The sequence below is a fragment of the Panthera onca genome, chromosome C2 (assembly GCF_046562875.1).
Source record: "Panthera onca isolate mPanOnc1 chromosome C2, mPanOnc1 haplotype 2, whole genome shotgun sequence".
Taxonomy (NCBI): domain Eukaryota; kingdom Metazoa; phylum Chordata; class Mammalia; order Carnivora; family Felidae; genus Panthera; species Panthera onca.
Window position 1 is genome coordinate 70489791 of NC_138347.1, and position 21457 is coordinate 70511247.

Consider the following 21457-nt stretch of genomic DNA (forward strand, 5'->3'; position numbering starts at 1 on the left):
TTGGGGGGGATTTTATTTATTTATATATTTTTTAAATTTTAATTCCAGTGTAGTTAACATACAGCATTATATTAGTTTCAGGCATATAATATAGTGATTCAATTCCCTTCATCACCAGCACTCATCACAACAAGTGTACTCCTTAATCCCCGTCACCTATTTCACACACATACCCTCATCTCCCCTGTTTAATTTTTTAAAAAATTTTTAACATTTATTTATTATTGAGAGACAGAGCATGAGCATGGGAGGGGCAGAGAGAGGAGGAGACACAGAATCTGAAGCAGGCTCCAGGCTCTGAGCTGTCAGCACAGAGCCCGACGCGGGGCTTGAACTCATGAATGCAAGATCATGACCTGAGCCGAAGTCAGACGTTCAGCCAACTGAGCCACCCAGGCGCCCCTCCCCTGTTTAATTTTTTAATAAATTGCCAAACTGTTATACAAAGTGATTGTATCATTTTTACATTCCCACCTGCAGTGTATGATAGTTCTCCTTGGAATATCTTCACCAACATATGACATGGTCAGTACTTTTAATTTTAGTCTTATAAATAGGTGTATAGTAATATGTTATGATTTTAATTGCATTTCCTAATAACCACTCATGTTGAGCATCTTCATGTGCTTATTTGCCATCCATTTATGTTCTTTAGTGAAATCTATTTAAAATTTTTGCCCATTTTTGTTGTCATATCCTTATTGAATATTGAGAGTTTTTATATGTTCTAGGTATAAGTCCTTTATCAGATATGTGAATTGCTAATATTCTCTCACAGCCTATGGCTTGCCAGTATATTTGGAAGATCAGAGTTCTCAGTTTTGATGAAGTCCAATTTTTCAACTCTTTTCCTGTATTGAGTGTTATGTCTAAGAAATCTTTGCTTCACTCACAGTCACAGTTTCTCATATTTTATTTTAGAAACTTTATAATTTGGGGCTTTACATTTAGTTCTATGATCTATTTTGAGTTATTTTTATATTGTATGATGTATGCATTGAATATGGATTTCCAGTTGTTACAGCACCAATTGCTGAGAAGACTTTTCATTCACTGAATTGCCTTTGCACCTTTTTTGAAAATCAACTGACCATGTATGTGTGGGCTAATTTTTGGACTCTCTATTTTGGCTACTGATTTATTTGTCTATCTTGATGCCAATACCATGCTATCTCGATTGCTTTAGCTTATAATCAGTCTTTAAATCAGGTAATGTAAGTTCTCCAACTTAGTTCTTTTACAAAGCTGGTTGGACTACTCTAGGTTTTTTGCATTTCCATATAAATATTTTGGAATCCATTTGCCAGTTGCTACACAAAAGGTAGCTGAGATTTTTATTAGGATTGTGTTGAATCTGTGGAACAATTTGGGGAGAACCGGCATTAAGAATACTGAATTGGGTGCCTCAGTAGCTCAGTCGGTAAAGCATCTGACTCTTGATCTCAGCTCAGGTCTTGATCTTAGAGTCGTGAGTTAAAGCCCTGCATTGGTCCCTATGCTGCATATGGTTATATTCAACTTGTTAATGTTTTGTTATGATCTTTTGCATCTACATTCATGAAGGATATTGGTGTGCAGTTTTCCAAAGAGTTTCTATGGAATTAATATTCTTCTCTTCCTTAAATATTTGGTAGTTTGCATTAGTGAAGCCATCTGGGCCTAGAGTTTTCTCTGTGGGAAGGTTTTTAATGACAAGGTATTTACATGACCTAAATAGTCCTACGTTTCTTCTAGAGAGAACTTTGGTAGTTTATATCTTTCAAGGAATTTGTCCAATTTATCTAAGTTGCCACACTTATTGGCACATAACTGTTTATAGTATTTCTTTGTTTTTCTTCTAATATCTGTAGACTCTAGTAATGCCATCTCTCTCACTTCTGGTATTGATAGTTTTATAACTTCTCTCCTTTTATACTCATTAGTATGGCTAAAGATTTCTCAATTTTACTGATGTCACGTAACCAGATTTTTGTTTCACTGGCATTCTCCCTATGTAAAATTTTTATTGATTTCTACTTTGATATTTATTGTTTCTTTTTTTTCTTCGTATTTGGGATTCATTTGCTCTTCTTTCTCCAGTTTCTTAAATTGGAGGCTGGGGTCATTGATTTCAGACATTTCTTCATTTCTAATATAAGCATTTGATGCTATAAATTTCCTTCCAACTACTGAATTAGCTTCATCCCATAATTTTGAAATGTTACATTTTCATTTTTGTTCAGTTCAAAATATTTTGTAATTCCACTTTTTTAAATGTTTATCTTCTTTATTTTGAGAGAGAAAGGGAGCATGCAAGCAGGGGAGAGGCAGAGATAGAGGGAGAGAGAAAGAATCTCAAGCAGGCTCTGCATCATCAGCACAGAGCCTGACATGGGGCTTGAGCTCACGAACCATGAGATCATGACCTGAGCCAAAATCAAGGATCAGATGCTTAACTGACTGAACCACCCAAATACCCCTGTAATTTCACTTTGGACCACAAGTTATTTAGTTTCCTTAGTATTCTTAGTCATTTAGTGTTATTTAGTGTTCTTTGGTTTCTAAATATTTTGATAACCAGAATATTATTCTATTACTTATTTCTAATTCCCCTTTAGTCAAAGAACATACTTTGTTCTTGAATATACCTGAATGCTTTTAAATTTGTTGTGACTTTTTTTTTTTAAATCTGAGAATATGGTTTATCCTGGCAAGTTCATATATACTTGAAGAAAATGTATATTCTGTTGTTGTTAGGTGGCATGTTCTATAAATGTCAATTTGCTTGGGTTTGTTGGCAATGTTTTTCAAGTCTTCTAAAGTCTTACTGATTTGGAGCACTTGGGTGGCTCAGTTGGTTAAGTATCTGACTCTTGATTTTGACTCAGGTCATGATCTCACGATTTAGGAGACTGAGCTCCATGTCAGGCTCTGTTAGCTCAGAGCCTGCTTAGAATTCTCTCTCTTTCCCTCTCTCTCTGCCCCTCCCCCACTAGTGCTCGCTCTCTCTCTCTCTCTCTCTCTCTCTGCCTGCTCAAAATAAATAAACATTTAAAAATAAATAAATAAAGTGTTACTGATTTTATGCCTACTTATTTTAGCAATTATCAAGTTTATACCTTTGAATTGTGAATATTTAGACTATTTATATTTAGTGTGTTTATTGATATAACTATATAGGTATATAGGTAGAGCTAGGTTTATTGAGAGAGAGGTGTTGGAAACTCTGACTATAATTATAAACTTTTCTATTTCTTTTTGCAGTTCTGTCAGGTTTTGCATCATGTTATTTTAAAGCTCTGTTTCTTTTTTTTTTCTTTAATGCTTATTTATTTTGAGAGAGAAAGAGAACATGAGTAAAGGAGGGGCAGAGAGAGAGGGAGAGAGAGTCCCAAGCAGGCTCCACCCTGCCAGCACACAGCCTGATGTGGGGCTTGATCTCATGAACTGTGAGATCATGACCAGAGCAGAAATCAAGAGTTGGACACTTAACCAAATGAGACACCCAGGCACTCCTCAAAGCTCTGTTCTAAGTACATAAATGTTAAGGTTTGTTATATCCTCTTGATGAATTTTTCCCTTTATTTTTATGAAATGACCCTCTTTATCCTTTACCTTTATGAAATGACCCTCTTTATATCTCTGATAAGATTCTTTTCTCTGAAATCTGTTTTGTCTGGTGTTAGTATAATCAGTCCAGCTTTGTTTTGATTCATGTTATCATGATATTATCTTTTCCCACCCCTTTACTTTTAACTTAATTGTGCCTTTATTATTTTTTTTAATGTTTATTTATTTAGGCAGGGGGAGAGTGCAAGTGTGTGTGTGTGTGCTAGCTGGGAGGGGCAGAGAGAGAGAGGGAGAGTCCCAAGCAGACCCCATGCTCAGCATGGTGCCCTGTGTGGGGCTTGATCTCACAACCATGAGATCAGACCTGAGCCAAAGTCAAGAGTCAGACCCTTAACCAACTGAGCCACCCATGTAACCCATGTGTCTTTATATTTAAAGTAGATTCCCTATAGGCAGCATATAGCTGCTTTTTTATTGAATCTGACAATCTCAGAGTTTATACCTTTGAATTGTGAATATTTAGACTATTTATATTTAGTGTGTTTATTGATATAACTATATAGGTACATAGGTATAGCTAGGTTTATTGATACAGCTGTAAACCACCCTTCTGTTTTTTGTTTGTCTTATATGTCCTTTATGATCATTTTCCTTTTTCCTGCTTTATTTCTATTTGAGCCTTTCTTAAATTCAATTTTATTTTCTTTATTGGCTTATTAGCTATAACTCTTTGTTGTATTATTTTAGTGGTTGCTTTAGGACTTGTAGTATACCTTTGTAACTTATCATGGTCTACCTTTTTTAAAATGTTTATTTATTTATTTATTTATTTTGAGAGAGAGAGAGCGTGAGTAGGGGAGGGGCAGAGAGAGCGAAAATCTTAAGCAGGCTCCACACTGTCAGTGCTCAACCCCATGAACTGTGAGATCAGGACCTGAGCCAAAATCAAGAGTCAGTCGCTTAACTGAGTGCGCCACCCAGGTGCCCCTATCGTGGTCTACATTTAAGTGATGTTAGAGTATTTCACATTAGTATCAGAAACCTAAAGCAGTATGTTCCCGTTTCTTTCCTCCTCCCTTGTGCTGCTGTTGTCATCGATTTTACTTCCACACGTCTTATAAACCTTACAAGTTGTTATTATTTTTTGTTACCATTTATATGCATGCTATATTTTTCCTCCTAGACTATAATAAGCTACTTGAAAATGAGATTAGAATCTGAATTAGTTGGCATTTAATAGGTGCTCAAAATGCAGTTTTTTCAATGAAAGCTAAAAGAGAAGAAGGAAGATGGCAGCAAAATGGCTTACCAAGGTGAAGCCCTGGACTGGCCCGACCGATATAGAAATACACAATGGCAGCAACACCCATGTTAATGAGGGTATAGACCCACTGGATCACAAACATGATGAGAAGGGACCCAACAGCCTGTGGAAACAGAATACGAAGGCAAGTCACCTAATAGTTTATCACGTGGTAAGCAAGTCACAAGGTAAAGACTTCAAGAAACAACAGTCCCTCTAATCCACCTCTGATCACTATAAATTCTAAATAGAAGTTCACACATAATTCAAAAAACTGCACTTAAGCAGATAGTTGAGAAGACACCCACCCAAAAGTACCCTGTAATCAAAACTATCAATAAATATCCTACCCTAGCTCCTTGTCCTACTTCTCCCTAGAAGAAACAAATTAGAGTGAAATTATGCTAATTTGGTATACCTAGAAATTTAGTGACCCAGAGGTTATCACAGATGATTAATTATTTTTTAAAGTAAACCACTGATTGAAATAAGTGGTTCATTAAATATAATCTTGCCATTTGTAATCCCATCTAAAGTCTAATGTAACACACTTAAATCACATTGCTCCTAATTAAGGGTGTCCTTTTTCCTCTTCCCTCTGCAGCTCCCTAGATCAACATCTCTACCTGAATTCTTTCTCAAGGACAATTGAGATAAAAATGAGGTAACTCACCCCTAACAGGGAGACCCAGGGGTTGCACATGTGGGTGTAGAAAGAAATTGGTCTCCTCTGGATATCTTGGTCCTGGAGCCTAGACTTCAGGAAGAACTCTAAAAAATAAATGAGCCGAATCCTTGGTTACCAATTTGTTACCAAACCCTTTTCTATTTTTAAGAGCAAATATCTATGAATTCCTCCTCTCCAGTTTTGTAACTCAGCCAAAAACAATCTCCATTCACCTCAACTATTAACTCCCTTGACCACACTTGAGGCTAGTAACTTTACATCTCTTAAATCATGATTTCAATCTATCTACCCCTGCTTATCACTTCTTTTTTCTCATTTACTCTGCTGTCTCCCGCCTCAACTGTTCATAGCCTACAGAGGGATCTCCAGTCAATTTGCCCTGGTATGTTTTTGCTTTCTATTACTTACCTCCTCTTTTCAGTACCCTCTTACCCAGCTAAGATTCTATGATCAAAGACTAAGAGCATTCCCTTGCTTACATTACCTGCTTCCACACTTCCACACTTCCACTCCTCAGTGGTCTTACACCTAGTCAACTCATTCTCCTACTCTCTGATGTAACAAACTTATGACCTCTTTTCTCAAAAGAGAGCTTTTATATTCTCTCATCACCAAAGCTACCAAGCCACTTGCATCTGTATCCTCTCTTCTGCCCTCCCTCCTTCTACGGTGGATGAATATCCCTGGATCTTGCATAAGGCACATCCCTCCACTAGTGCCCTGCTCAAGGGCTTTGCTTTTGCATCATCACTTTTTTCCACCAAATACAAATATACTGTAACTTCTCCCACCTAAACAAATATTTCCCAGTCATCCCTCAGCTACTGCTCTATTTCTTTATCTTCCTTAGAGCTAAATTTCTCAAAAGAATTGCCTATACAGTTTCTACCTCCCACTATTTCCTCAGCCCACTCTTAAGATTGTAAACAACACTAAACTTCCCTTCCTACAGTTGCCAATGACGTGAAACTTCAAATTCAATGGTCAACTCACAGTCCTCATCCTACTGGACCTTTCAGACAGCATCTGACACAAGTGATCTCTTTCTACTTGTTGAAACACTACCTCCTCTTGGTTTCTAAGATGACTTGCTCCCCTTGTTTTCCTCCTATCTCACTGGCCACTTCTTGTCAGTCTCCTTTGCTGGCTTACCACCTCCTTCCAGCTTCCGAATATTGGAGTATCCCAGCATTTATTTAGTCCCCTGCAATCTTCTTATTTCCATATATATTCACTCCTAGGAGATCTCATCTAGTCTCAAATGGCTTTAAATACTATCCACGCACTGATGTTCCAAGTTTATATCATCATCGACCTCTCCCTTGAACTGAAGTCTTGAATATTTAGTTGTCTTCTTAATATCTCCCCTTACATGGCTAACAAACACTTCAAACTTTAACATGGTTAAAGCAGAAATCTATTTTCCCCAGGTCTTCTCGATCTGAATAAATGACACTACCATTCACTCAAATATCAAAGATTTATCCTGGACTCCTCTTTTTCACATACCTACATCTATTCCATCAGTAATTCCTGTTGATCCTACCACCAAAATGTATCCAAAATATGACCACTCCATTGCTCTCCCATCCTAGTCCATGTCACTTTCATCTTTCATCTGATTTACTGTATTGTGTTCCTGTAGTAGAAACCACAGTCAGAGTATATCCAGGATCTCTCACATCTAGGTGTGGCCAGATGACTAGGTTCTCACTACTGGAAAGTGAACAAAAGTGATAAATGTCACTTCTGCACCAAGGTCTTTAGGAGAATAGGTATGCCTCTTGTTTGTGCCTGAAATATGAATATGGTAACTGAGTCTTAACTTTGTATGACAAGGTACTAAGGGATAGTAAAGTCAAAAGAATAGAAGGACCCTGAGTCCCCGAATCAATACATGGAGGAGAGCCTTCCTAGACTATTAGTGCAAGTGAGAAATAAATTTCTGTTGTGTTTGAGTCACTATGTTTTTGGTTATTGTTATAGCAGTTTAGCCTACCTTTATATATCTTCAACAGGGTTTGGTTTGGTTTTAGTTATCTCCTTAAAGCCTAAATCTGATCATATCACAACCCTGACCTGCATGGGCCTTTCCTCACTGTACTCATCCTATCCCTCTCCCCTGGCTCATTGCTCTCCAGTTGCTGCTGGACCTCTGCTGTTCTTGGAATTTGCCAATCCTATTCCCACCTGTACCTTCATACACACCATTTCCTCTGCCTAGAACTCTTCCCCAATATCTCTGCATGGCTCTCTCTTTTATACAATTCAGTTCTCCATTAAAATATCCTCTTCTCAGAGATATCTTTTCTGAAAACCTATCAGAAACAGTAACCTTTCTCTCCACCCTAGTCTCTCTCTCTATCCTGTTACCTTGCTTTATTATCTTTGATAGTACTTATCACTTACTGACATTACAGTTATATATTTCTTTGCTTATTTAGTATGTGTCTTTCCCTACTAGAATGCAAGCTTGATGACAGCAGAGGCCTTCTATGTCTATACAGAATGTCCCCCATACCTGAAACAGCATTTGAGATGTAGTAAATATTCCTTACAAGTGGTTAAATGAATAAAGAAATCATCTTAGCCCCAAGGTAGCCTTTATCCTTTCAACATCTGTCTCCCTTCATTATGTGCTTCCTACTATTATACTTATCTTTTGTACCTCCATACCTTGAGGGCAATGACTGTTTTTTACATCTCTAAATGCCAAATCTTGGCATTTAGAAGTTTGTGTATCAGAAGTGCTCAATAAATGTCTCCTCATTAACTGTGGATTAAAATAAATTCTGCCAAGGTTTATGACTGATTTGAATTAATGGCTTTATTACTTTTTTAAAAAATGGGAATACTATTGATTACCATTAATCAAATTGTACAATTTTAACATGCCCAAGGCATGATTCATTTTTTTAATCATACACTTAGTGAAATACAGTTGTCCCCTCAGTTATTAAGACGGAAGAGTATTGTTTAAGGACTTAGATTTTTTGCCTCTCTGAGATCTGTGAAATGTTAAGCTCACCCTTTCCCAGTTAATCTCAGTCTCACATAACCTCAATTACACTGTACCTAAGGGAATTGTATGTATGTGTGTATGTTTTCTAAGGGCTCTGAGGGGAAACAAAAGGAAGGGGTGTGTTCTCCAAGCAAGCACAGTGCAGTTTTATATGTCAGCAATGTGAGGGAAAATTCATGCAAGGATTCTCAACTAACCTAACTAACTTGAATAGGTACAACAAAGCAGGCAGACAATTTTTCTGAATTCTGAACAGGTATGGTTTCAAAACCCTTCCAAAATGACTAAAAAAATTTTTTTCTCTTGTCAAGGATTTTGCTAGAAGAAGCAGGTCTTACAGACTAGTGGTGGGAGAGGACAGTCTCTCATGTTATAGATTCTAAAATAATAACCAAGAAAGCAATAACCAATAATAACCAAAGGGGTGCCTGGGTGGCTCAGTCGGTTAAGCATCCAACTCTTGACCTCGGCTCAGGTCATGATCTCATGTTTTGTGAGACTGAGCCCCACATCAGGCTCTGTGCTCTTAGCACAGAGCCTGCTTAGGCTTCTCTCTCTCCTCTCTCTGCTCCTCCCCCACTCTCTCTCATGCTCTCTCTCTCTCTCAAAATAAATAATAAATAAACTTAAAAAAAGAGAAAGCAACTTTACTTTATCACACCTTAGTTGCAAAACAAACAGGTACACAAAGTTATGCATTAGACATGTTAAAAATATCAAATATAGGGGCGCCTGGGTGGCTCAGTCAGTTGAGCATTGGACTTCGGCTCAGGTAATGATCTCTGTTTGTGAGTTCGAGCCCCATGTTGCACTCTGTGCTGACAGCTTAGAGCCTGGATCCTGCTTCGGATTCTGTGTCTCCCTCTCTCTGCCCCTCTCCTGCTTGTTCTTTCTGTCTTTCAAATAAACAAAAATTAAAAAATATGTATCAAATATAATAAACATAATTATGTCAATTCTTAAAATAACAAATTAAGTAATTTGATAGAAGTTACTTAAAATAAATATTAAACCTGATTTGTTCATTTTAGCCACTCTGACTCAGTGTGGCTTTGATTTATATTTCCCTGACGATGAGTGACTTGATGGGGGGGGGGGAGGGGAAGTGGGTGATGGGCATGGAGGAGGGTACTTGTTGGGATGAGCACTGGGTGTTGTATGTAAGCCAATCTGACAATAAATTATAAATAAATAAATAAATAAATAAATATTAAACCATCTCTGAAAATGCACTCCATATCTTTATCAGAATAAACAAACACATAGTTTTAGTTAACCTGTACAAACCAAGAATGTGCATTGCTATAGTCCACAAAGGATCATGTTTCAAGTCCATATGGTATTTTATTAAGTTGATAATATAATTCTTTTAACCACTTTCCAAACGTTGCATATTTAAGTTATTTCTAATTTGCTACTAGCACAAACCATGCAGCTATGACCATCTTGAACACATTTTATGGTTTATTGTTTGATTTTGAGTTGTTTCCTTGATATGCAATTCCCCCAAACAGATTTACAAAGTTAGGGCAATGAAATAGTTTTATATTTCTTGTTATATCATGAAAGATAATTCTCCAGAGAGAATTAACCAAAGATGTTATGTCAACTATACTTCAATAACAAAAATTTAAAAAGAAGAAGGAGGAGGAGGAGGAGAATGAACCAGAGGGACTTTCAGCGATGGCAATGTGAAGTGGTCAGTGAATCCTCTCCACAAGAAATAAGTATAAAACTGGTCAAAATAATAAAAAAGTAATCATTCAGCTCTAGAAGTTACCAAATGGGGACAAAAATTAAGAAGTATTTATTTTTCAAAAACTGATGGAGCTGAGGGTCTGAACAGTGAGAGCCTATGGCCTGATCTCCCATCCTCATTCCCGTTCTTACCAGCATGGAGCTGGTCAGAAACCAGCAGTTTCACTGCCAGAGGGGGCAGACTTGTGAGTTGTGCCTTTATAAGCTAAACATGGTGAGTATAGTAGAAAACTGAAAAGGAAAAGTCCTCAGTTTTGCTAGCCTGAGGTTGCAGACCCAGCTAGGGCAAGCAGTGGACCATCAGAAACTTAATGGGAAGATCTAGAAATGAGAGAGTCACAGAAAGACTATGGAAGGACTATATCTCCCCACATTTCCCTGGATGACTGAAAAACTATGCTCCTGCCTGGGGAGGCCAAACTGAGACTGGCAAAACCAGGAAAGACTGGAAAACTAGCTGCAACTTTGACTGCTTCCCAACCTATACACAGATCCACTGGCAAAGGGTGAAGCCTTATGGGCCACGTAGGCACAAGGGCAAACTCCTTAGAAGCCAGGCTAAAAGTTAAAAATAAGAATAAAAAACTGAGTAGAGACATCAGAATCCACAACCACAGAGGAGACAGATTCCAAAGTTCAAATCCAGGAAATTTACTAAAACAAACAAAAACGTGGAAACATATATCAGAATCAGGAGTTGCCACACTATATTATCTAAATTGTCTGGTTTTCAACCCAAAATTACAAGACATGCAAGGAAACAGGAAACTGGGGCACCTGGGGGGCTCAGTCGATTAGGTGTCTGACTCTTGGTTTCAGCTCAGGTCATGATCTCATGGTTTCTTAGGTTCGAGCCCCACATCGGGCTCCAAGCTGACAGTCCAGAGCCTGCTTGGGATTCTCTGTATCCCTCTCTCTGCCCCTCCCCCCACTTGCACTGTCTCTATCTCTCTCAAAATAAATAAACTTAAAAAATATAAAAACAGGAAACTGACCCATGCTCTGGAAAAAAAAAGCAATCAAAAGAAACGGACTCTGAGTGGGCCTGCACTGAGTTTAGCAGACAAAGACTTCAAAGCACTAGTATAATAAATATGTTCAAAGAATTAAATAAAAATACAATGTCAGTGACTTAAGAGAAATATGATGGCAATGACTTTCAAAATAGGGAATATCAACAAAAACATACAAACATTTCAAAAATGAAAATTCTATAGTTAAAATGTACAATAACAGAAATAAAAAATTTACTCTATGGGCTCAACAGCAGATTTGAGATGGCAGAAGAAAGTATCAGTGAACATGAAGATAGATCAGTAGAAATTATCCAAACTGAAGAACAGAGAGGAAAAGGTAGAAGAAAAAAGAACAGAGCCTCAGAAACTGGGGCGGGGGGGGGAAGAAGGGGGAATGTAAAGTATACTAATTAATGTGTAGTGGGAGTCCCATAGAGATGAGAGAGAAAGAGAAGAGCAGAAAAAATATTTGAAGAAATAATGGCTCCCAAATTTGATGAAAAACTTTAATCAACAGATCTAGAAGTGATAAATCCACTGGAATTGCTTTCAGCAATGTGTTCATATACCTGATAACCACAGACCTATTTTATTTAATTTTTTGATGGCTTAATAGATGTGCAATGATATTTTGAAGGTGGTTTAATTTGTATTTATTGAATTAATACGATGGCCTAGTTTATAACAGATACTAACAGCTAGCAGCATATACCTTGTATAGTGGTTCAGAACACAAGTTCTAAAGTAAAAGGACCTGTGTTCAAATTCTGGCTGTCTCATATCCTGAGCAAATGTTTAACTTCTCTATGCCTCTGTAAAATGACAATAACAATGCCTAAGTCTGAGCTTAGATGAGATAATCTGTTAGGTGCTTATCTCAGTGCCAAGAACATGGGACATGTTTGAGAAACACTGGCTATTTTTAACTACTAACAATATTTTACACTTAACAATAAAAGTTAGTTTGTTGAATGAGCAATGAATGAATCTGGGCATTGATTTTTCAAATGTAAACTCCATATTCATCTGCATGCTGCTTTTTCGTAGAATCTGGATTTTGACCTTCCTATTTTTAAAAATAATATGCATTGGAAGGTATGCTTTTATCGGCCGTGCTTGTCAGAATAATTGTTTCCTTCTGTGACACTGTGTTGTACAAATGTTTTTTATTTCTATTTAATCAGATCCTTTTTGTCTTTGATGATAGTCTTCAATAGTCAGAAATATCTCTCTTGCACAGCTGTTATAAATAAGGAATTCATGGCTATATAAGGTAAAGAATACAGCCCAAGTTAATCTTTTTGATCCATTTGATTTCAACAATGTTTACTCAATAGTGATTTGATTCTTATTATTGTATGACATCTGGTTTGTCACAGATTAGGTTCTTATCATAGTGTAATTCTTTCTATTCTACTTTACTGATCAATGTTTCATTTTTTTGAAGTTAATATTTGCTCAATTGTGCATCAATTTAGCCTTTACTGAGTGTTTGCTGCATGCTGTGTACTGTGTGGGAATACTGTGATAAATATAAGGTGGAAAGACATAGCTTGTGACTAAAGGAAGCCCACAGTCTAGGGGCGAAGGAATAAAACTACTATTTCTTTTCCTCAAGACAGACAGACACATGGGCCTGAAGACAAATGTGTAAAAAATTCGATATAAATGTATAAAACAATGTGTTAATTCTTTATACTGCTAGCATAAATCAAATGTTATACTTGCACAGGAGAGGAAATCAGGAAAGCCTTCTCAGAGGTAGTGTAAATGCGTATGAAAAGTTGGATGGATTTTAAACTATACATTGGAGTTTTCCAGATGGAGAAGCGGGAGGTGAAGCAGCTGTGAAGACAGAGCAGCATATGCAAAGGCGGGAAGGGATAAAGAACAAGATGTGTTTAGGGCATTCATTTAGGACTAACTGGAACATACATGGGCCGTCATGAGGAAAACGGCCAAAAAGGTAGTACAGAGCAGGATTGTAAAGAACCTTGCAAATCCCACCAAGGATCTTGGACTTTAGATGGAAGAGATTTGATTCTAGTGAAGGTTTTTAAGTAAGAGAGACATGATAAGAGTTTTATTTTAGAAAATCATTCAGTGGACAATGGGAAGGAGAAACAGATGTGGGAGAATCTGGAGGCAGAACACTGGTTTGCAGACTTAACAAGAGTCTGGGTGCTGTATAGGAAGGGTCTGCACCAAGGTACAGGCAGCAAGGATGAAGGACAGGGAGTGGTCAACAGCTATGACATTTCTATGATTGAGAAACTGGGCAGCAAGCACCTCATTGACTAAAGATTGCAAACTGACTGCACATCTCTCCTGGAAACCCACTGAGAAAACAGAAAAGGAATTAGATAGGCATAAACCCACAAGCATAAGGAGAATGAGGGAGGAAAGATAAAAACAGGTCTTGGAAGATGGAAAGGTGACAGGGGAATGGTAACAGAGTGAGCAGAGCAGAGAAGGATGAATTCTAGGCCCTACAGACAGGGTACCAGCAAGGAGCAGCCCAATGCACCCTGGCAGGCCCCAGCAAAGTTCAAGACTAGGCAGTGCCATGTCCCTGGGAAGTGGTAAGGTAAAGGCATTTGGTTCCAAGACTGTATCTGAAATAGCTGGAAATCAAGATCGTTTCTTCTCCCCACACAGCTAGGTAATAACTCCTTTGCCTGACCCCTTTCCTCTGAAGAAATAAAACCAGTGAGTGCCTGGACTTGGGACACCAGGCACAGCAAGAATGGGCAAATGGAGCTAGAAACTGGGGAACTGAATTTAAGTCTGTATCCTAAACAATGAGACACACTAACTCCCCTACTTCCCCCTGCTCCCTGAATGCATGCAGCCATCTGGGTAAGACAAGAGATTAAAGGAGTCTCCTCTGGAGGAACTAAAGAGTCCAGAGGTTTTGAAAACCTCTAGATAGTCACTTTTTGGGATCCTCCTGTGCAAAAGCTAGCCTACAACCTAATCATTATATAGTGAGGTGCCCTAATCAACAGGCCCTGACCAGTATACAGGTCTTCTAAACAACTTTTTAGTACTTCACTTCTAAGTAGGAAAAGAAATCAAAAGTTCAACAGACATTTTAGTAAAGCCTCTGAGAGAGAGAGAGAGAGAGAGAGAGAGAGAGAGAGAAAGACCAAGCCAAAGAGAAAAAGATCTAGAGAACACAAGTCAGTAAAAAGAGCAGAAAAAGACTTTAAAGGGAGAATAAGTAATATTACCAGAGAGATAAGATAAGCCATTGTATCCATAAAACAAGAATGAGATGACATTCAAATAAAAAAAAAAGGATAAGGAAAAATTGGGTTAAACCAAAAGCTCTTAGAAATTAAAACCATGATAATTGTGGCACTGACTGTCATTACCCAATCTCTCCCTTCTTTCTTAGGAAAAAATCCACACCATTTCATATGAAGCAGCAAAATGATCAGGTAAAAATATATTTCCTAGCCTTCCCTCTGAGAGTAGCTGGAAAGGCTAGCAAATTAAGTTCAAGGCTATACAGCTAGGAACAACACTCAATATTGTATGTCAGAGCAGTCTAGGAGGGGACACTCCTGCAGCAGGCACCAAGGTCTAGATGCTGAATCCTGCCCACTGACTCTGAAAGCGCTGGACACTGGAGCCAGGAATGCAGCCATCCTGCTGCTACCATAAGGCTTTTAGAGAGTTCCTAGAAGTCACCACTTCTTCAGGTTTCCAGTTCCCAGTTCCAGGTATAAGGAGGGCTCATCTGATTGGCAGAGCCTCAGCCTCATGCCTGAACTCTTGGATATAGGAGAGGCTGGAAAACTGTGTATCTGACATCTTCAGTTTTGAGTGTGAAAGGCTTGCTTTTCCTCTCACCAAGACTTGTAACACCGGAAATTCTTCAAACATAGGGAGGTCATTCAACACTGGGTAGGCAAAAAAAAAAAAAAAAAAAAAAAAAAAAAAAATCCACTGTAATATTGTATCCAGAAAATCTTTGTTCCCTGGATCTGACATAGAGTGTGATAAAGAGAAATTCCAGGAGTTTTATAGCAGGCTTAGAGAACAGATAGTCTAGAATGGAACAGGATGACAGCCATTAGACAAAGACAAAAAAAAAGAAATGAATATGTTAGATTTCTGAAGAATTCAAGCATTTGGAAAATAACATTAAGAGGCATTTGACATATCTGCCAGAGTATTTAGAGAAAAATGATGACAGAAAACCAAGCAAATAAAAAGTAAGGCAATTACTAACTCCAGGAAACAGAAAAAGTTGTACAAAAAAGGAAATGTAATCATAGTGTATGTAATATGGCTCAGAGTTAAGCAATATTTACTTAATCATAATAATATGAATACTAGCTATTAAGTTAATCAAAACTGTGATATAAGTACACTGGGGATATTGGATGAGAAGTCAGAGTGGCATAAATGTGTTAAAACTTCATTTACCATAGAAAGTCAAATGAGGATATCTGACACTGACATATCAAAAAATAGAAATACAAATATATTATTTAGTCACATGAAGGTTAATAAAAGAAGCAACTTTTTGGTTGAAAGTGGGATTTTCTGGGAGTCGGACTAGGGTACAAGGGATGGTATGGAAGAGTGAGAACTACTATTTCTGATTATGTTACTTTTAAGTCTACTTGGCATATTAAACTGTACACTTATTATTTTGATAAAAATAAAATAATTCTTAAAATTTAATAATGCTCCTATCATTAAAAATCTCCCACCAATTCAGAGGTAAAGAAGGAAAAGCAAGTGTATGGAAGAATGTAAAGCATTTGTTTTTAGACATCTCTTTCTACATCTGTCTGTCTTCTCCTCTTTGCTCACATTTGCCTATACAGATCTCAAAAGGCAGGATAATGTAAAGAAAAGTAATGAACTTCAAATACAGGCAATGGACCTGGGTGTGACATCTGGCTGTGCAAAGTATGAGCTCTGAGACTTCTCTGTGACCTCACTGGGGCCCAGTGTCTTCATTTGTAAAATGGAAAAATATAATATCTATTTTACTACATGAAATAACATATGGGAAGCACCTAGAATGTGGAAGACTCAAAATTATAAGTTCTTTATTTCTCTCAGAATTTCTCATGCCCTGTAAGCCTCTCTCTGAGAATCTCCCTGTGTGTTACCATGTTTGTAGATTTGAGAGAGTAAAGCAAAGATGTACTCCTTTGGCCATCTTTCTTCCACCCCCTCTTGCCTGGTTTGGGAGATTTATCTTTTGTCTTTTGTCCACAGACAAAACCTCCTAAGGCAGACAGTTTGTTACATTTCCACTTCTTTTGAAAGGAAAAATTGGTCTCGTTTGTGTTGATATTGAAGTTTATTTATTTTGAGAGGGAGAGAGAGTACATGAGCGAGTGAGGGACAGACAGTGAAGGAGAGAGAGAATCCCAAGCAGGCTCCATATTCAGCACAGACCCCAACGTGGGGCTTGATCCCACAACCATGAGATCATGACTATGAGATCACGAGATCATGACCTGAGCTGAAATCAAGAGTCAGACACTCAACCAACTAAGGCATGCAGGTGCCCTTCATGTTTATATTATATCTCAGCTGAGTTTTGAGTAAAATGAAATAATGTTCAATTATTAGCCATGGCTCCAAGATCTACCATACAAGAGTAAACAGAAATTTCTGTTTAAAATCACTATAACAGAGTAGAGTTACAAATTCAGCTGATACTTGAATATAACTTTAAAAAATAAATATCACACAAAATTAACAAGGATTTTAAACCCAGCTATAAAGTAAACTGGCTGAGGACTTGAAAAGGGGTTTTGATAACTGGGTAGGTGAGGTCACCCCAAATTAGGAGGCCCTAATGTGATTCCAAAGCACTCACCTTCTCCAGTTGGGCCAGGCTGGTAACTTGGCTCAGGGACAAGTTGTTCTCCACATGCTCCTCTAGACCAAACTCTTTCACTCCTGGCACTCTGTTTGTTCCAGTAGTCTTCCTGCCCCTCCCATGAGGCAGTAGGCAATCTGTCAGAGCCCTCAGCAGATAAGGAAGCTGGGGATTTGAGGTCCAAAAGGAAGCTATCTTGTAAGGTTGACTTTGTGGCCTTCTTGCTTTTCCCCTTCTTACTTTCTGGGATCCCGTCACTGTCTCCTTGCCTAGGTTGGCTATTCTCAAGCTTCCTGGTTAGCTGGCGGAGTTGATCCATGTCTTTGGTGAATTCTAGCAGAGTCCCCTCAGAGAGGCTTCGGGCAGTGCCCTCAGAGCCATAGCTGGGAGCCTTCTGCAAGAGCAGGTGCTCAGAGCAGTGGAGAGCTCCTGTGCCCTCCCTGTGCACTGACTCAGGCACCTGGGGAAGGCTGCAGGGACCCATGGACAGAGAGAAGTAAGAGTAGTCCACTGCAATGTATGTCAGCATGAAATTGATGGTGACAATGGGGGCTAGAACATTCACCTGGCCCACAAGGACAAAGGCCATGGTCACTAAGCTGGTCAGGAAGATGGCAGCTATAGGTGTTTTATTTGGCCCTTTCTGCAGAAAGAAAAATAACATGCAAGACTATGAAATTTCAGAAGAAAATCACATTATATGATAGAAACACAATTCATAATGGTTCAACCACTTGTACCATGTTCTACCAATCAGTAAATAACTGATTGTCTATAAACTTGGGATAATAATATCCAACTCATTCCCATGGGGTTATTGTGAGAACAGAGCTAATGCACATAAAATGCTTGACACAGCATTGACACACAGTAGGTCAATACACCATGGGTATTGGTTGTATTCAGAACTATTAATATGGAGTATGGCTATATAGAACTTGGACTTCCCAAATATTTCTCCTTTGGCTTTTACTGGGGGGTTTGGGGAGTTTTGTTTTGTTTTTTGTTTTGTTATTTTTTTTTAGAGAAAGAGAGTGAGTGGGGGAGAGGGGTAGTGGGGTGGGGGGATCTTAAGCAGACTCCACACTGAGCATGGAGTCCCTCTCCAATATGGGGCTCAATCTTATGATCATTGCCTGAGCTGAAATCAAGAGTCAGACACTCAAGTGACTGAGCTACCCAGGCAACCCTCTTTGGATTTTAACATCAGTCTTAGAAATCAAAGTGGTGCAAAGTTCCCAGGCTATAATGGAGAAAATGACCTGAAGGGAGTGGCAGACCCTGAAAGATACAACAGAATCTCTTGTGGCTGTGGTGGAGAAATTCTGAAACTAAACCTACACATGCTCACACACACACTTATTTTATACATATCTGTTATTAATGGAGGTGGGTATGGTGACCTTCAGGAGAACAGGAGTAGAAAATATGCGCTAACTCCATATAATTTGTCACTCCACAGAAGCTGTTCATCACACAGTCACTGACATGGTTCTTCAGCCAAAAGCACTGCACACTTCTTGGTCCCCATCTTCCTTGCCCTAAGAACTATGTTTGACCCAGCTGATCACTTCCTGTTCTTTGAAAGACTTCCTTTGCCTACCTTCTCCTGACTTGCCTCCCTCATTGTCTGCTCCTTCTTAGTCTCTGTAGCTAACTCCTCTACATCTCTGAAATATTTATTTATTAGGTTTATTTATTTGGGGAGAGAAAGCGTGAGTGGGGGAGGGGCAAGGAGAGAGAGGGAATCCCTCAGCACAGAGCCCGATGTGGGGCTTGAACCCACAAACCATGAGATCATGACCTGAACCAAAGCTCAATGTTTAACCAACTGAGCCACCCAGGCACCTCTCTCTGACATCTACATTTAAAGTAGCCCAGAGCTCTATCCTCAGACCCTTTCTTTTCTCTATCTATACTCCCTTCCTAGGTGATTTCAACCAGAATCCTAAATTTATTTTTTTTTTTAATTTTTTTAGTTTTTATTTTTGAGAGACAGAGTGTGAGTAGGGGAGGAGCAGAGACAGAGGGAGATACAGAATCCAAAGCAGGCTCCAGGCTCTGAGCTGTCAGCACAGAGCCCAACATGGGGCTCAAACCCACACACTGTGAGATCATGACCTGAGCCGAAGTCAGATGTTTAACCCACTGAGCCACCCAGGTACCCAGAATCCTAAATTTAAATACTAGCTTTGTGCTCTTAACTCCCATATTTGAATCTCCAGCCTGAAATGTCCCCCTGCAATCCAGACTTAAATATTCAACTGTCTACTCAACATTTCCAGTTGATGTCTAAAAGGATCTCAAATGTCCCAAACCAAACTGCTGACCCCCTAATCTCCCACCATCAAATCTACTCCTTTTGTAGTCTCTGTCTCAGAAAACAGCTGCTCAATCCAGCAAAATTCTTCATGTCTCTTCTCATTCTCTCATTCTGTCAGCTTCACCCTCAGATATACACAGGATCTATACACTGGTCCCACCTCCTTTACAGCCAGCAGTCTGCAAGGGGAGGGGCAGACACATAAGCCATTTCCAGACCTGACCTGTGAACCTCCCACATGTGTTCTTTCAGGTGCATTTCCCTTTTCTGACGGTCAGAATAGAGTGCAGCCTTCGAAGTCACAGGATGAAGACAGCAAAGTCATCAGCCCGAATCTCAGAGGGCCAAAGCCCCTGTTGACCTGAAACACCTGCCCAAGAGCTTTAGTGTAAAATCCTGGGGGGAAAAATAAGAAGTAAAAGTATGCTTTTACTGTCTTTGACAATTACATTTTTGGGTAAATTTGCTACAGCTATTTAGCATACTCTAACAATAAAACTACTAAGAATAAAGTAAGTACTTAGAAACTAAAGAGAATGTAAAAGGAGGGTGCTAGGTGGGCTGAAGGAAATGCTAATGGTCCAGGCCAAGATTTTGATGAGGGCAGGTTGTAAAGTGTTTTAAGGGTGGAATATGAACTTCTCCTACCAAAAGACACCATAAAAAAATGAAAAAAAACAAGCCACAGAATGGGAAAAGATATTTGTAACACATTTAACTGATGAAGAGCAATCCAAAATATCAAAGAATCTTTACAAAATAATTAGAAGTCAGACAACCCACTAAAAAAGGAAGTGAGCAAAAGAATGTCTATTAAGCATATGAAAGGTACCCAACTTCATTAAGTAATCAAGGAAATGCAAATTGAAACCATAGGAAGATCCCATTAAACACCCACCAGATTGGCAAGAATTAAAAAGTCTGATAGTGTCAAGCATTGGCACAAACACAGAGGGATAGGAACGCTTATCCACTGCTGATAGGGGTCAATTAGTACAAGTACTTTGGGAAAAGAGTTTGTCGTCTAGTAAGTGAAAATAGACATACCTTATAGCTTAGCAATTCCAATAACGGGTATATAGTCTGGAAGGCCTTTACATGTGAACCTTTCTACTAATATAAGAATGCTTATTGTACTGTCTGTAACAGTCCCAAATTGGAAACAACCCAAATGTCCATCAACAGCAGAATGGATAAATAAATTCTAGCAAGTGAGGAAATGCTATATAGGGACGATAATAAACAAGCTGCTGCTTCAAGCAAAAATGTAGACAAATCTCATAAACATAATGTTGAGGGAAAGAGGCATGCCACATTTATACAAAGTTTAAAAACAGGCAAAATTAAACAATTTTGTTTAGAGATGCATATGTAGGAAGCAAACCAGGGGTCAGCAAACTATGGCTCATGGGCCATCTGGCCACCATCTGTTTATGTATGCCCATGAGCTAAGAATGGTTTTACACTTTTAAACAGTTGGGGGGAAAAAAAATCAAAAGAAGAGGAAGATTTCATGACACACAAAAATTACATGAAATTCGAATTTCAGTGTCCATAAAAAAGTTTGACTAGAAAACAGCTACACCTATCCCCCAATAGACATGTCTGTGTCTGTGGCTACTTTTGAGCTACAATTGCAGAGTTGAGTAGTTGTGACAGAGACCATAGGGCCTGCAAAGTCTAAAGTATTTACTATTTGGCCCTTCTCAGAAGAAGTTTGCTGACTCTGAGTAAAGCCTTGAAGAAAGCAAGGAAATTATTATCACAGAAGACTACAGGTACAGAGAGGGATGGGGCTCTGACCAGAGAAGGCATGTGGAGGCTGGAACATTCATTTCAGTTATTCTTCAAAACTTCATATTGGGGTGCCTGGGTGGCTCAGTCAGTTAAGTGTCCAACTTCAGCTCAGGTCATGATCTCATGGTTCATGGGTTGAAGCCC

At 38.7% G+C, this 21457-nt stretch overlaps 1 protein-coding gene across 3 annotated transcripts in view; it reads right to left on the minus strand.

Moving 5' to 3' along the window:
* SLC12A8 (solute carrier family 12 member 8) overlaps positions 1-21457 on the minus strand; it is a 139805-nt gene that overhangs the window by 7587 nt on the left and 110761 nt on the right. For all 3 annotated transcript variants that reach the window (XM_060639730.3, XM_060639729.3, XM_060639731.3), the window contains 3 exons: positions 17191-17836; positions 5526-5623; positions 4859-4976 (listed from right to left, as the gene is read on the minus strand). In XM_060639730.3, coding sequence (XP_060495713.3) covers positions 4859-4976; positions 5526-5623; positions 17191-17836 — 862 coding nt within the window. The remainder of the gene's footprint in view (positions 1-4858; positions 4977-5525; positions 5624-17190; positions 17837-21457) is intronic.